Consider the following 17151-nt stretch of genomic DNA (forward strand, 5'->3'; position numbering starts at 1 on the left):
ACACGTCACCCTCCATGCAGGCTCCTGGGACAACACTTGTGATTTCACCTGACCCCTCTCAAAAATATCTGAAGAGAGTAACTGATTTCAGTCAAGAGGCCAAAGGGCGGCACAGGATTTGGGCCAAACAAAGACCTCACTGCAGATGGCACTGTGTGCTCACAGGAACACCGCACAGGGTCTGAAGGGAAGCACTGCACTCTGGTGAGAGCAGTCTATCTTCTCACACTGGATTGAACAGTGCTTTGTTCTTTGCTTTCTTTTAGGTACATTGAACTTTCCTTCAAGAACCAAACATGGCAAGGTCTTGCAACAGACACACAAATGTCCTGGAAGAGACTGAAAAGAGGAGCAGACTGGAACATAAAAGCAGCAACAGTCATTCCTTTCCAAAATCCAGGAGACTCCATGAGGTCCTGAGCCCTTTTAATGGTGCCAGGGGGACATGCCAAAATATGCAACTACTTATGTACACAAGGATTTCCCCAGTGAAAAGGAGTGGATGACCTCAGTGGGACCATGGGTAGCCACTGGCATTGGTCAAATAGGTCCCATACAGCACACTGACTCTTGCTAACCTTTGGCTGATAGTGAAACCTCAGCTCAAACTGGTCTCTACTGTGGTCTGGGAGGGATAATATATCTCTGCCACAGTATCTGTGTCTTTTACCTGCTTATTACCTGCTGCACTTCACAACAGTGCAACTGCCACAGTCCCAGGAGCCACACAGGCAGGGCACAGCACAGGCAGGGCACTGAGAGCCCCACTCTCCCCGTGTTCACAAAATAGCAGGTTCTTACAGAGCCAGAGGAATAATAAAATGGTTTGAGCTGAAGGGACCTTAAAGAAAATCTTGTTCCAACCCTTGTAGGACCAGGCTGCTCAAAGCCCCATCCAATCTGGCCTTGAGCACTTCCAGGGATGGGCCAATTTCTGAGTAACCCATTCCAGTGCCTTTCCACCCTAACAGTAAGGAATTTCTTCCTAATATCTAATCTAAACATGCCATCTTTCAGTTTAAAGCTTTTCCCTCTTGTCCCATCACTCTCTGCTCATGTCAAAAGTCTCTCTTCATCTTTCTTGTAGATGTTCACCAGTGTTTGACTTGGGAGAGCACGGGACAAACCCAGTTATCCCGCCTCACCTAACCCCAAGGTCCAGCCTACAAGCACCTCCAGCACAAGTCTGGAGGGGGTTTTCCTCTTGCCTTCCCTTCCACAGATAATCCAACACAGACAAGTGCATCAGCAGGCAGCTAAGGCAGCAAGGAGAGGGAGAAACCACAAAAGAGAGCAGTGATCTAGGATGAGTCTGAGAGATTAAAAAATGACCTAATGCTCTCACAGATCAACCACTTGTTCTGAAAACCTTGGCCCAAGCACCCTCGGTCAGCATTACACATCCCAAAACTCAGCCAGGCATCCCCAGTGATCACTGCACCCTGAAAATTGCATCCTAGGATTGTTCTGGACTCCAGGGCTCCCATCACTGACCTTCAGACTCCAGAAAATGGTATTCACAGTGGCTTTTGCCTACCTTACCTCACCTCAGCATTTGTTACTGCGGGGTGATAACGGATTTGGAGCAGACCTGCAAAGGCACGTGGGAGCACAGGAGGGAAAGTGAGAAATGTGGGTTAAATGAAGTTAGAACAAGAGTATGAGCAATGAGACAGCTACACAGAAACATCAGGAACTTCACTTCTTTCAAGGTGTAAGAATAGCAATTAGAAGATTATAAAAATGATCAAAAGGAATACTTTCCTCCCACGCACAGTAGTGCTTCTCACAGACACAGGATGATGCTGGCAGGAAATAAAAACACAAAGAGGGACACAGAGCTAATGTTTGCAGTAAACATCCAATAATGCAAAACAGACAGGCCTTCTGGTAGATGGTACCAGAGTCTTACATGGTGGGAACACTCTCCTACATGTCTGCTTCTCCTGGGATCTCATCCAGGTTTAGGGTCTGAGGAAGAGAGGACCATTTGGACCAGGTGGTGGATATCCAACTGGACTACTAACTGTGCAACCCTAAACTCCCCCTCATCTGTAGTCTCCCTAAAACCTCTATTAGCCTTTACACCCCTTTCAGGGGAGTAAAAGCTGTAAAAAACCTTTCAGGGGTGTAAAAGCCTTTGCCTTACAAGCCAAAGTCTTACACGCCTTTGGCTCCTTTCCCACAGCTGCTGCCACAGAGGCTGATGTCTACTCAGCCCAGATCCTGGGGGACAGATTTTCTTCATCAAGGATTCCTAGGACCCCATTGCTCAAGATCCACTGTGGATAACAGCAGCTCCTCATTTGAGGGCACACACACACACACACACATGCACACACACAGAGACGCTCTTGCTGGAAGGGTTTTCCTGCCTCAATTTGGACACTATGCACCACTGATGGAACAGCGGGAGCTCTGAGTTTATCTGAGTTTATTTCTATTGCATTCAGCAGAAGCCTATCCTGTCCTCCCACTCCCACCTCACAAGCATTTTGGGTAAAAAGCTGGTCTCTCACTGCCTGTCTTCCCATGTAGTTCACCCCACCTTTGTTCCTGCTGTTGTGTCTGATTGTAATGCTCACATCACATCTCTCCACCAGGCTTTGCTGTATTTCAAGTGCTGCCACAATGCAACCACCTGAACAGCATCATTCTGTAGATACAGACCGTGATGGCAGCGCACTTTGTTGCTGAAGCACCAGGTCTCTGCTGCCTCTGGGAAATGGCTGCTTGGAGCAGGCTCCCAGCACCAGCACCCATCTGCTGACAGGCCCTGCTGAGCAGCACACAATTCACGTCAGCACAGAAGCTGCTGTGGGAGGACAGGCTTGCACAGACACACTTTGACATTTGACGGCGAAATGTCAGCGCTGACATGCAGCCGTTTCCCATCTGTCTCTCCAGTGCTGTGGCTGCAACACAGGGCTCTGCCCAGCCCTCTGGCTCCAGCAGCAGCACAGGCTCCCCGGAGGGCTGCAGTTCACTGCCCACCAGAGACCCTGCAGCAGACAGATGCCCATCCTGCCCTCACCCACGACCTGCTCCCAGCACCAGGCTCCGAGGTGCAGGATCACAGGTGACATGCAGCTCCTGCCAGGAGACATTCTGATGGCTTCCCTAGGGATAGGCACGACATTTTGTACCATAGCTACTCCTTTTCTCTGCCCTGCAACCTCTCCTGGTTTCCTCTGGACTTAGGGGTGCAGGGAGGTTGGCAATGGCACTGCCACCAGAGGGATTCTTCAGTTCCCAACACCACAGCATCCTCCCATTAGTTGACCCTTCCTTATTCTGGAAAACTGCAGAAGCATCCTTCCTCTTCCTACTCAGAGTCTGCTACACTGGGATTGCTGTTGGGGAATAAAATGCAGCAAGCAGACCAGTTTCAGATCTTGCTGGTTTTGATCAGTTCTTTATGAAGCCCTCACTTCACTTTTGTAACAGGCAATTTATAGATGTGGTTAGGCAGTTCATACCTGAACATTTTTTGACAAATCAATTAATTCTTCTTATTGTTGTCATGAATCCTGCTCAATGCTACACAGACGAGAGCAAACACAGCAGCCAGCACTGATTCCTGCCTAGAACAGGGTGTAATAGCAGTGCAAGGCAGGGAGACATGCAGGGAGCACCACGACTCTAGACACGCCTATACATCAGCCATTTTATTTTCAGATGTCAGAATTCTTGCCTTCTCCATACTGACACCATCTGCTGCAACATGGCAGATATGGGTTGTTTATTCAGGGAGCTCTTCCTTGAGGTGCTAATGGTTACCTGGAGAAGGTGAGGGCCACATTGTGGATGCTTCATTCCAAACAGGATAATACAGAGCAGGGAAAACAGCTTTTTGTGAGGTGCCTGCATTTGGTACAGAATTGCTCATGAATGATTGTTCCCCCACAGAAATAAATACACACAACAAAAACTCCTTAGCTGCAGCAAAGCTCTAGGTAAAAAGCAGGTGAGTGCTGAGCAGCAAAGGATGGTTCAGCACTGATCTGAGAGCTGCCTATCAGGTCATGTCTGAGCCTTAGAGAGGAGGCTGCATGCTGCAGGTAACAGGAGCATGCAGATTCCTTTGGGCTCTGCATGCCATGCCTTTTCAGTCCTTGCTGACCACCACAGAGAGGCCCTCAAATCCCTCTCCTGTCACACCCCTAAGACTGAGGACACTGTGCTAATTCAAAGGTGGCTGGTGCAGCTTCACGGCTTCTCAGCCTTGAGTACCAACTCCTGCCTCTGCAACACTGCTGGGAAGATGCAGAAGCCACCAGACCTGGCTGCAATTGCCTCCAAAGGCTGACGAGTTATGTGTGGTGGCTGCACACCTCCAGGCATACTCTGATACTTGTTAGGGCTCCAGCCACAATTCTGGGAGTTCTAGAGCTGAACCCTTAATACCCTGCTCTGTGCTGTACCCTGCACATACATGGGGCAACAGGGTTCAGCTCAAGGTAACACAGGCTTCCTCCTAAAATGTAATGTATTGGAGGAGGCAGGCAGAGATATGAGAGATAAATGTGATTTTAATGTAAAAAGACTGCACATAGAGCACAGAGAATGAGGAAGCAAGGACAGCATCATCAGAACTGTCAGCTGGAGGCAATGCTGGCTTTTTGGAGGATGGCTTTTCTGAACAGATTATTGTTTCTACAAACCTCAGTCACTTCACCCATGAAATTGAGTGTCCAAAGGAAACCTTTAACTGTGAGGGTTATTGCTGACTCCTTCGGTATGGCTTTGGTTTCACTGTCATCATCACCTTCCTCAGGCAGACCAAAATTCATCATGTCATTCAAGGGTGAAATATGCAAAAACAGGGTTAAAAGCTAGGCATTCAGTTTCACAGAAGAAGCAGAAAAAATTCTTTTGTATTAGAGCTGCCTGTTCTTTGAGGGTTGTTCCATGTGAAGCCCTGACTCCTACAATGCATTTGCATTAACATGCCTGAAGAAACCTCACAGCCCTACAAAACAAGCACCAGTAGCAATGCTGCAAAAAGCAACGGTTTGTGTGATCTTGCAGACAAAGGCACAATACAGACATCTCCTCTTTCCTCCATGGGAGAGATATTTTCAGTTTAGTCCCTGCATGTCTACCTCCAGGCAAAAGGGCTGGGAGATTGATCCAAACTGAAAACGACCCTTCAAACAGTGTGGGGGATCTCAGGGCTCACTGCATCCTGCACCAATGCTGCAGTTCATCCCTGCCCCAGCTCTGCCACTACAAAAGCTGCCAGAAAGTATTGGATGGTTTTAAACAACAATTCATTAGGAAGATTCCAGAAAACTGGAGGGCATTCAGGGAGCAGCATCAGAGAAGAGGATAAGTGGTTCAGGGTGAGTGGCCTGGGGATGGGCCTGAACCATGGGTATGTGTAAGCAGAAGGAGGAGGTGAGGAAGCCTGTAAGTTGTTGCAGGATGAGTCTATTTAGTGGTATTTGTTTGGACACCTGTTTTTTACTTGCCAGCTAATACATCTCTATCAAATTCACACCTTCATTAAGTGCTTTATTAAATCATCCAGCGAGTTTCATGAAAAAAAAAAAAAAGAGGTGTAAAAGGAAATGTTTATTGTTTAACTCATCCTAAACCTCCAGCTCTCCTTCCCTGCCTTAGGGGACAGGGAGCATAGTCAGGGTGGTCTGCATGCTCCCAGCATGAATATTCCAGCACTTTATGTTTAAAGGGAGCTGCAGAAAAATAGAAAGACTAAATAATTCCTAAACTTCTGCCTCTGCTCAGGCTGATCTCTCTTGTGATGCTGCGCAGTGATTCCTGAAAAGACCACTTCCCTTTTCTTTCCACAAAGCCCTGCCTTGGCCAGGGCTTTTTCCAGCGGTTTCCAGGACAGCCTGACTAAGCCCATGATTAATGTATCATTACATCCCAGAACTATATGGGATTATGATGTGTTCCGAATGGAAACCACAGCACGTGATGGTCAGTCACAGCCCTTGTGCTGCTGCAGAAAGGAGCTGCAGGGGCCAGGGGTTACCAGCACACACAAAACTAAGCAATGGGTGTTGTGTGTGTGTTGCTGATGGTGACACAAGCAGCGTGAGGTAGGTATTGCCTTCCAGCCAGAGGACAAGAAACCCCAGCTGCTCCATGCATTTAGAGTTACACAAGACATCAGAAACAGCTCAAGTAGCAGATCTATAGCAGCTAATATAGGAGCCAGGACAGTGACCCAACCAGTTTCTCCCTTTTCTGTGCTCCCTTGCTCTGTGACTCATCATCTGGCATGTGGCATTCGGCAAGAGCCATTTACAGGGCATGACTCAGAGCATCCACTGAGGTGCTCTGGGATGGAACCTGCTCCTCCTCCTCCCAGCCCCAGCCCCCAGCACATATGCTCCTAATTACTTTATGCAAATCCGCAGAGAAGAAAAGGACTGATGTTTTTAGCTGTTCATATCACACAGAAATTGCTAATGAATTAAACTGCAGACACAGTAAATCCTTTCTTATCACACTCTCTAGTAGCAGCAGCAGTAGCAGCAGGACGGACTATGCTTGCATTGCATCTTTTTTGCCTGAGCATTCCGAAAGCTTCCTGAAGATCTTACAACAGCAGAAATCACACAATTCCATTTTGAAGCACAGATCTGACTGGGTGCTGGAGCCTGGGTTTTGCAGGGTCACCAGAGCACCCAAGAACCCACTGAGAAAGAAAGAAAATCTTTTAAGTGTACAAAATTTCTGGGCACACTCAGTATTCAAAGTTGCCAGGACTACCCTTCCCTATGTGCACAGCTTTGGTCAGGCCTTAGTGATCCTGACCTAAAGGGTGGCTTCCCTGTCCATGGCAAGGGGGACAGAACCGGGTAACCTTTAAGATCCCTTCCAACCATAGAAGCCATGGTGTGCTTCCATGATTTGTGCAAAGCAGGGCTGCCAGCTGGTTGCCCCATCACTGTGCTCCTCCTACTGACCTGCTCAACTGAGGACCCCACAAACCAGCAGCTGCAGCTGAGTGGTGACAAAACCACAGCCATCAGCTGTGGGTGAACCTGAGTCAAAGCCAGCAGAAAGCTGGACTGAAGGTTTTCCCACCACCTTCTATGAGCTGTGAGCTCTAAACTCTCCACCACAGCAGCCACAGGAGGCAGGGAATGGAGTGTTTGGCTGAGGGAGTCAGGCATCAAACTCAGCTCGGCTCTGGGAATCATGGCCAGCTCCCTGACCTGTGCCTGCACAGGGTGGCAAAACTGTTCCCTAAGTCTGTCACAGGGCTACATGCAATGGTGAATGGGCAGCTGCTCTTATTCAGGTCTCCACAGCAGGGTGAAGGCTCCTGAGATGACATCAAGAAACAGACAGGACACAAAAGTCTCAACAGCACTGGAGATTTCCGGGCTTGCTGGGGATATGTAGCATCCCTATAATTAGAATCACAGAATCATAGAATATGCTGAGTTAAAAGGGACCCGTCAGGATTATCAAATCCAACTCCTGGCCCAGCATAGAGCACCCCAAGAATCACACCACTGCAGGGAAAAAAGGCTTGAAAGTGGAAAAATAGTGAAGAGGAAAAACAGAATTGTTGTCACTCAAGACAACTTGGCAGCTGGGGAATGCTAAGACTATTCACTGTGGGAAATTTCAAGTACTGTGTTGTTTTCTGTCTGTCTTGAGAAATGGAATTTCTGTAGAAGACAACAGAATGCTGTCTGAATGATTTAAACTTCGTTCTTCACACACTTGGGTCTCCTCACTGGGACAAAGAGAGGAAAGACCTCTCTTTGAGGTCTTTGGAAAGACCTCTCCAAGAGAAGTGACATATCACTTGCATTGAATTTTCTTCCCTAACCCTTACTGGAATCTGGCTTCAGGCAACATAGTGTTGGCCAGACCATGGCAAAGCAGATGACCTACTTATCCAAAGCTTATGGGAGGATAATTTCAGGAGCAGTCTTCATCTGCACAAAAAAAGCACACAAGGCCAGCTTTACCTCAAGTATCTTCCACCATCTTCATGACTTGGGGAAAAAAGACAAGCTAAGTCCTAAAATGGACACAAAGTCTGTCTTCACTGTGAACAAGGTCTTGCTGCAGTACAGATCAGCACATCCACACAGACTCCAGCCACTCTGTGGCTGTGTATCTTCCCTACCTTCCTTTCTGTGCAGATTAAAACTGGCATTGCACTTCTGTCCAGACTATGTACTGTAGGAATCACAGCTGCAAAACTCTCCCTGCAAGACAAAAGCATTAGTGACCACTTGAAAAAGCCTGACAAATAAAGAACTCAGCCTTAAAATAACTCTGTAAAAAGAAGCTGTAAAATTATGTTTACTGTCTCTTCAGCCCAGAGCGCCACATATGTAGGAATCATTCTCAAGTGAAAAACAAACATTTCTGGGATGGCAGGTTACAGCTGTACAACCTCATGCAGCTCAACAGAAGAAACAGAACTGACAGCAAAAGTGCTACAGGGGAGTCAAGTAAAACCACGGCCAGGCCAAGCTCTTGGAATAACAAAAAATCACCCCACAAGTCATGGTAAATAAAGCAGCTAGAAATGTCAAAAAGTGCCAGCAGGATTATTTTCAGACAGGAACACAGCAGTGCTGCAATGGTTTGCTGCCACACCCCAGTGAACAGGAGAAGCAGTGCAGGTATGGCATCACCCAGGAGTGATGGACATTGGGTCTGCCAGGCAGCCTGAATGCCTGCATCGGCAAAGCTGCATTAAATGATGCAATCCTACACGGAATTTAATGCACAGTGCATGCACACAAATCAGGAGCGCCAAAATCAGGCACAAACAGAGCACATCCCAGCAGCAGCCTGCTTTCACTCGATGTGCCCCTTCCACACTGCACATCCAAATGGTTTTTCAATCAGCAGCTGTGACCAACAGCTGACTCCTGCTAAGGCTGCAGGAGTCTTTAACCCTTCCTAGCCCTAGGCTGTTCTACCAAGACCAGAAGAAATGCCTGGATACACAGGAAGACATTTTCCTGTGTCACTTCTGCAGGAAGACACAATGGTCTGGAGGCTGGCAACTCCTTGATTTGGGGATGACAGCATAGTACAAAGCAAAAAAGCTCAGTAGCCCAATAAAAGCAGCATCTGAGGAATTAATACATAGAATTTATCCTGCCTTCTGAAGGACTTTAAGATCACATATGATATACGTGTTGGTATATTATATTATATTATATTATATTATATTATATTATATTATATTATATTATATTATATTATATTATATTATATTATATTATATTATATTATATTATATTATATTATATTATATTATATTATATTATATTATATTATATTATCATGAATATATATAATGATACAATACAAACACATTATATAGATAATTTATCAATACATGGATATATACGATAATAACACTGATACCCAAATGCTTTTAGACCCAGGCTGGATTTTACAATCCCTTTAAGGCAGCTGGAGGACAAGACTGTTTAGCACTCATATTTGAAAATGGAAATTGCCTGATTACTGCTAAGATCATGCATTTCTTGACCCTATTTTTGGCCAGGTAGCTGAACAAACAGGTCCTCTGCAGTCATGTCTGAATCTCATTTCAGCAGAGTTCAATGTGGGTAAAGATAAAAAAGGCAAAATTATTCCTGGAATGTTGAGACAAGAAGTGTCTGATGTAGGAACAAATCCTTGGGCCATTTTGAGACTACCCAGTCACACGCAGCCTCCTTCATTTGGGAGTAGTTTACATTGCACAGCAGGTTTCATAACGTGCCCATCGAAATTTACAAGACTATACAATCATCTCTCAGTGTCCCTTTTGTTTTTTGGAATTCTTGCAAATTTTTAGAGCTTGTAACTTCCTGAACCAGTGCCTTCCACTCCAAATTACATGCCACGCTAGTGGTTATCTGTCAGTTCTTTTGAACATAGGGATATTTAACTTCATTACTTGTCCTTGGGCTAGGGCAGGGAGAGGATCATATTTTCTACTCAATTTGCCAACTTCAGTGCCAAGATTTCATTCTGCCCAAGCACAAGAGTATTCCCAGATCCTTGGTCCGATTATGAACCTCTCTCCAAGTGTCCTCCTGAAGTGTGGACAGGAGTCCACACAAAAGTGGACAAAGTGTGTTTGTATGTTCACATGGCTGGCAGCAAGGCAGAACTCAAGATATTCTGGATGAAACCACAACATCAGTTTATATAACAGAATATTTTCCATGCAGCAGAACTAACAAAAGGCAAGCCAGAATCTTAATAAAATACTTATGAAGCAGACCAGACACTCCTAATGATTACACATATTTTCCTTCTGAGAGGGAAACATATCCCTTGTAGGGGCTGGCAACCCAAACTGAGCTCAGTTTGTAAAGCTCTATTCAGGACAGTTTATTTTAGGATATCACTCCACAAGACAGCTCATGTGCTAATTAGGCTTGGAATGACTGGGCTCAACAGAGCATTAAGGGTAAACTAAATCTGATAACCCTGGATTAACCAAGGTCTTCTGCTGATCATGTTGGGCCACACAGACCTATTGACTAGGGGAAAAAAAAAAAAAGAGGGCAAACAAGGATGATCCTTGACTCTGAGAGCAGAGTTCCAGGAGACCCACCAAGTCTACTGAAAGGATGGCCAGGTTGGATGGGGCTTTGAGCAACCTGGTCTGCTGGGAGCGTCCCTGCCCATGGAGGGGTGTGGAATGAGAAGGGAACTCCAGGGTCCTTCCCAACCCAAACTATCCAATGATTCTGTGAGTAGTCTGCCTTTAATCACTTCAGGGGTGTTTGAGACAACTGAAGAGACACTTTAAGACTGCAGGCTCCCAGATCTTTGCAGATAGGACACGTTCACATTTGAACATCTTCCTTCTTGAAGCTGTTGCGTACTTTCTGGACCATTAGTCTCAGACAAGACATGTAGCTGAGACAAACGTTTGCCTGTGTTAAGGCCTTGCACTGAGATGGTCCTTAACAAAACCACAAGGTTTTAAAGCTCTGCAACTTCTGAACACATTCTATAAATACACTGGGTAGTCTTATTCACAAGAATGCCAAGCCATTTGGGAATACTGCTGGGCTTTGAAGTTTGAAAGCAAGATTCACGGACTAATTAATCACAGTATGTGAAAAGTATTCATATTATCAGTTTCAAATAATCCTCCTTAATTTCCTGGAGTGCTTTCACATTACAATCAGGGCACCTCTAAAATCACTATTTTCTTTCTCTGGATTGTTCAGTATTTCATATCACAAACCCCACAGTTTCCCATTTACCATAAGTAACTTCAATTTTTTCAATCTTTCCTCTTAAGAACATTTTCCAGGGACTTTTTCAGTTTCCTAGGCAGTTTCTCAATTCCCTCCAGCTATGCATTCATGCTTCTGAGCTGGGGTGACTAATTTTACACAGTTTTCCAATTGGCAGTGGGATTAGAAGCAGTAAAATAATCTTCCATTTAATTTCTTACGTACATTAACATCCACATGTATTTGCCTGCCAGTTAATGTCCCTTATGTCCAGGGTGACAACCAGTAAGTTTTTGCAGTTTAATAACATCAGTTTAATGAGCTGGAATGCATTTAATCAGTTTAATAATTTGGAATCTGACAAAGCGCACTTTTGTGACCATCTTCTCTTAGACACACTTATGTAACTTACCAGCAAGCTAAAAAAATTCAAGATTTCAACAAAACTAGCCTAGGAGAAATTGGGGGATGTTTTTAAACATATCTGTTCTCTGAGGAAAGCAGTTGGTTTTCCCTCGTCTCTGGAGTGTGGGTTTTGGAGCTTGCGCTCTCAGGCTGCATAAATTCTCAGTATGTCAACAAGCAATTTCTCTTTGGGGTCCTTCAAGAGGTAGAAGGGTCCTCAAAGTCTTACTAGGGTCTGTGCTGAGGATATTTCTCCAAAGTTAATTTTTCCCACTAAAGCAGTGAGGTCTAGTGGCCTGCACCCTTGAAAGAACGTTCCCCTTTCATTTTGATGGGCAGGTGGAGAGGTTGTTGTGGTTTTTCTTTTCAACCTCAACTCATGCCAAGGGGAAAGCAGAAACAAGGCACTGGACCAAAATCCTGGCTGTTGAATGTACTCTGATTCTGAGCGGAATCACTCCTCAGTGCCCCTGGAACAATTACAAATGCACCATTTCAGTTTGGGGTGTTTCTCTACCTTGGAGTACCAAATAATGTCACCAGCACAAAGCCTGGAAGAGGTCAGGGTAATGGAGATGGAAATATTCTGTGGAGTCTTTGAAACTTTTGCAAAGTCACCAAGAAAACCAGAGATCACAGAAACCCCAGTGCATCCAAAATTACACCTGATGTCTCAACCAGATACAGCCAAGCATAAATTGAATGGCTGTGGCTGGAGCACTGCCACCTTTGTGCATCAACCACGCCCATGCCACTGCCTGTCAGTGCCAGGACACACCTGTTTCCTTGCAGTTTCCCCCCTCCTCCTCTCCTGTTGTGCTACAGACTGGGCAGCCCTCCTCACCAGGGTCAGGATGCTGGAGATCACCCTGTGCTCCACGCTCCTCACCTCTCCTCTGACCAAAACCAAAACCAGCCCCTCTGAGCAGCATGTGGGAGCAAACAGGCTGTCAGGCTTACTCTAATAAGCAGTCACCACCCTCAGAGTGCTTTATACAGTAATTATAAATAGCAAGGGGCTATGGAAATGAAAATGAGGGACATGACAAGGGGCTGAAAGTGGAGGAGATGTCTGCGTAAGGACAATGCTCTCCTCAACAGCATTCCAAGCACTGCAACCTGCAGTTGGAGGGCAGTAGAATAAGTTAAATGCCAAATCTCAGCAGTAGAGTAAGTTAGATGCCATTGACTGTGGACAAGTGAGAGTAGCATGTTGCCAGTAGGAAATGGCTAAGTGCAGATGCCTGCTGAAATTCTCTTGCTGGTTTTCTGAAGGGAGCTACAATCACTGCTCAGGCTAAGACATACTTGGGCAAGAAACCCCTTGGAAGCCACAACAGCAATTCACAGGAGACCAAGTGGTGAAGGAGAGGTAGGCCAGAGTAAGCCTAACCCCAGGCAGATGTGTCACTCCAGGTATCAACCATCATAATGAATTAGGCCAAGCCAAGGAAGATACACTGTGTGGGTCAACAGCATCTTGGGACCAGAGATATGAAATATTCACTCCTCCCACTGCATCTTCTCCTTGTGTGGGCTTATCATTTTGCCACCTGAGTTACTGGAAAAGGTTTGAGGGTGGGATTACAGGGAAAAACACCGTGTAAGCAAACACTGTAATAAACCTGCCTGCTAAGAGCAGAAAATTGTGCTAGCGAAAATAATCAAGACAGGTCATTCTCCCTGCTAAGAAGGGCATCTGGGAGTACAGCTATGCCATCTGAGCTTACACAGGGGCTTACACATGGGAGTGAAGCCTGAACATCCCTGCTCTTTGCCATGGGAACCCCAGAGAGGGACCAAAAGAAGTAATTTTGCTGAACAAACCTGGGTGAATTTGGCCTACAGGCAAAAGGAGGAAAAGCATCCATGTGGCTGGTCCTGCACCAGGCAGGCAGACCTAACAGAGAAGAACGAGCACACTGAAAGCATTTAGGGCATGTTCTTCCAGAGGCAATGGCAGCTACTGTGAGTTTATAAAGAATAAGATGAGGCTCTGGAGTCAAACTGATGAGATTAGTATAAATTGGGTAGGGAGCAAGGACTCTAGTCTGAGGTAACAGAGGGTCTGAGGAAAGTATCAGCTGAAAACCTGATATTTGCTACGGTTTTCCATACAAGTTTTAATTGAATATTTTTTCCCTACAACTCCCAGAGCAGAAACTCCCCTCTTCCCAAAAACAACTGCTAGCATCCATACACTGTGAGATACCTCTGACACTGTCCCCAAAAGCATAACAGGGCCAGTGACACTTGTTCTCTGCTTGTAGAGAGCATTTTGTGTTGGAGCACAGAGTGGCAGCTTGGTGGCAAGGCCAGTTTCCCATCACTTGCCCAGGGTCAGTACAAAGCATTGCCAACATGACTCAAATGTTGATTATTTATCACTCAAAGGTACTGCCAGCCCCACAGCCTCAGCACTGCCCAAAAACCAACACATGGTCTCTTTTCCAGGAGTCCAAACTCAGAACTTGAGCCTGAGCAAGAAGTTGCCATCAGCCTCATTATGGCCATTCACCAACACGACAGCTCTGCCTTCCCTCTCCATCTGATTTACAGCAGTTAACAAACACAGCGGGTTTTGGTTGGGTTTTTTATCCCACTACCTGTAAATTTAGCAAACAACAGCCTTGTCCAGTAAGAAGTACTTGCATGCGTCTGAGAGGTAATAAAAATATTGTCTATATGATCCTGAGGCTGCAACACAACTGTGGTGAGGAGACAAAGAGCTTGTGAGCCAGACTGCTTTTGTGCTCATCTTAACATATATGTCCTGGCTTTGACCCACTTTTTTCAGAAAATAAATATTAAAATTTTCATCAAGAGAGAAAACTGAAGCAGAATCAGAGACCAGAGGTATTTTGACAGCCCATTTCTTTCTTATTGGAGAGTAAACAATTTTGAGATGAGTGTGAGCGCATGCAGGGAACCTGCTTGGCAGATAATAACAACAATGGCAAATCGCTGCTAAGGCTTGTTACCAATACAGCTGTCATTGATCATTGCTACTGATCTCACCCCCGGCCAGCCAAGTTCTCTCAGCTTCTTCAAGCCTTATCCGGCAGCCTCTCACATAGCTGGAATGTGTTGGTGGGCCTCTGGCTCTTTTGGGCTCATGGACTGGCCAAGAAAAAGCACTTTATCCCCATCACAACACTGCCCAGGAAGCAGCAGAGGTAGAAGACAAATGAGGTTTTCCACTGCCAGTCAGATTCCAATGGTTTCCACAGTAAAATCTTGTCCAGTATGGGCCTTGATTCCACAGCTGACAGGAAGGTACCTCTACCTCCAATCCACCACCTCTCAAGTACCAGCAGAGATCTCCACATCTCTTACAATGGATTTACTTTTTTGGGGTTCAACTATCAGAATCTTGCCTACTGAGATGAGTTTTCACCCAGCACCCATCATACAGAAGTTGCTTTGCATTGAACATCTCAAACTGACCCAGTTTATATTAAACAGAATGGTAAAAAGCAAACAGAGCTGTAATGAAACGTTTTTAATTTTTAAAGAGCAGGTCTCTGGCGCGTCAGAGCAAACAGTTATAATGCCAACAAGAACAAAAAGCTTGGAGAAGTACTGCAGAAAATATTTTGAAATTAAGTTTAAAAAAAAAAATCTAGACTCACCAAGACAGATGAGGAGATTAGAAGAGAAAGGCTCCTGATCAACCTGAATGAGTAACCACACTGAGAAGGATATTAGTGGTAAGAAAAACAGCACCTTCAGTGGTGTTTTGGCAAAACAAATATTGAAGCTGCAGCAATGACAGGTTGGATAATACAGGGGGAAGAAGGGGCAGAAAAGGAAATTAGCTTTTGACTGGAAACAAATTCAAAAAGATGAAAGCACTCAAGTCAGAAGGACATGATATTGAAAGAAGGACATGAACAATGAAAGAATCACTGGTTGCTCACAGCTGGCAACTGCACTATTGATAAAAATACCCATTAGAAAAGAGAGGAAAAAGGTGAAACCGTGTGGCTGACAAATATTAAAGGCAGAAGTCTTCAGCTGCTCTGCATAGGCAGGGAAAGTGACCCATGTTAGATATATCAACCTGCCCTTACTATTACATAAGTCTTTCAGAAAACACTAGAAAAGAAAAATAAGACAGGGAAATAAATTAAAAACAGGGCAAAGCGCAAGATGGGGCTACAAAAGTCAGAGTATTGTCTGGGTATCAGGAACCACACCAGAGTGACATCTCTACTCACCAGGAACATCGGACTGGAAGAAAATGAAGATGTCTGGGACTAAAAATTTGTTCTTTGTTTGCTCACACAGCCTCAGACACCGGACAAGCAGTAATGGAGCTGTGGGCAGACCATTGCTGAGTTCACAGCATATTCTCTTGGGCCACCTGCACTTTCTGCAATGCAGGTCCAGGTCCCTCGTATCTAGAGATCCAGCTGCACTTTATCTCCATCACCTGCATCGATGCAGTGAGGAAGACACAGTCCTGTGGATGATTTCAGCCAGTCCCACTCACCAGAACCTCTTGCCCATCTTTCAAGCGTCTCAGAGATTATCTGTGCACTCTCACTGCTTAACAGATGCTCCTGTAAGAGTGGTACCTACTAGCGAGGAACAGCCTGTATGCCCTGGGGACATTCCCACCCCACACAGAGGAGGCTGCATCACCTTTTCTTTATTCCTTAAGGCAGGCACTGTACACACATATATACATATACATATTTGAGTTTTCTTAGACATGCTGATGCAGGTATGTGTGTCTGTACATTCTGCTGCACATCCTGCCCTCCAGCCCGTGATGTGCTGCACAGTCACGCTGTTGTTACCCACCACCCATCTCCCACAGGAACCTGCTCTGCAGCAGCAAACCCAGTCTGGTGCACACCTGCAGACACATCCCGCTCCCTGCTCCCATCAGCCTGAAAGGGCTGGATTCTGGGAGACACAGAGAGGTTTTCCAACGTCCAAGAGCAAGACAGGGGTGAGAAGGAGCTGCAGTTCAGGAAGCCTTATGTTTCTTCCAGGATATTGTCATCGATCTGCAAGAAGGCAACACGCCACTTTGAGATTTTGCTGGAAGCCCTCTCCTCCTCACCTGGCTCACCCTGTACTGAAACTCTGGGTTTGCCTTCATCACTGGGGATAAAGGCTGTGGAGCCTTGTCACTCCATATGGACGGAGGGGAAGCAACCAAATGAGAACCTGCAGCATCAAAATGGTTCCTCCGGAGAACGACTGCAGAAAAGGCTGTGCTGAGGATCACCCCCACCCCCACAAACCCTGCAGGGCTGCACACAGCACTGAGCGTCGCGGGGAACACAGTGAGAGGCTGGAGAATGACAACAGAAACAACACATTTGCATTCCCTGACAATGACAACCCTGAATTTCCCCTCTGTGCGCTCTCCCACTGGTCTCTGACCCAAACCTCCTGCTCCCCCAGCCCTGCAATGCCTCCCATCTGCCTTCTCTTTCCATGGTTCCTCTGCAGCTCTGCTAAACATCTACCATTTTATCTACATTTTTCCTGTCATCCTGTGGTT

The 17151-nt window shown here is 45.8% G+C and overlaps 2 protein-coding genes across 7 annotated transcripts in view; both read right to left on the minus strand.

Moving 5' to 3' along the window:
• Positions 1-17151, minus strand: part of RUSC2 (RUN and SH3 domain containing 2) — a 58267-nt gene that overhangs the window by 17009 nt on the left and 24107 nt on the right. The window lies entirely within an intron of this gene.
• Positions 16619-17151, minus strand: part of LOC131096259 (phospholipid-transporting ATPase FetA-like) — a 98356-nt gene continuing 97823 nt past the window's right edge. Inside the window, exons 30-31 of the mRNA XM_058044577.1 lie at positions 16705-16938; positions 16619-16648 (exon numbers count right to left, since the gene is read on the minus strand). Of these exons, the coding sequence (XP_057900560.1) occupies positions 16619-16648; positions 16705-16938 (264 nt within the window). The remainder of the gene's footprint in view (positions 16649-16704; positions 16939-17151) is intronic.

This window comes from Melospiza georgiana, chromosome Z, assembly GCF_028018845.1.
Source record: "Melospiza georgiana isolate bMelGeo1 chromosome Z, bMelGeo1.pri, whole genome shotgun sequence".
NCBI classification, from domain to species: domain Eukaryota; kingdom Metazoa; phylum Chordata; class Aves; order Passeriformes; family Passerellidae; genus Melospiza; species Melospiza georgiana.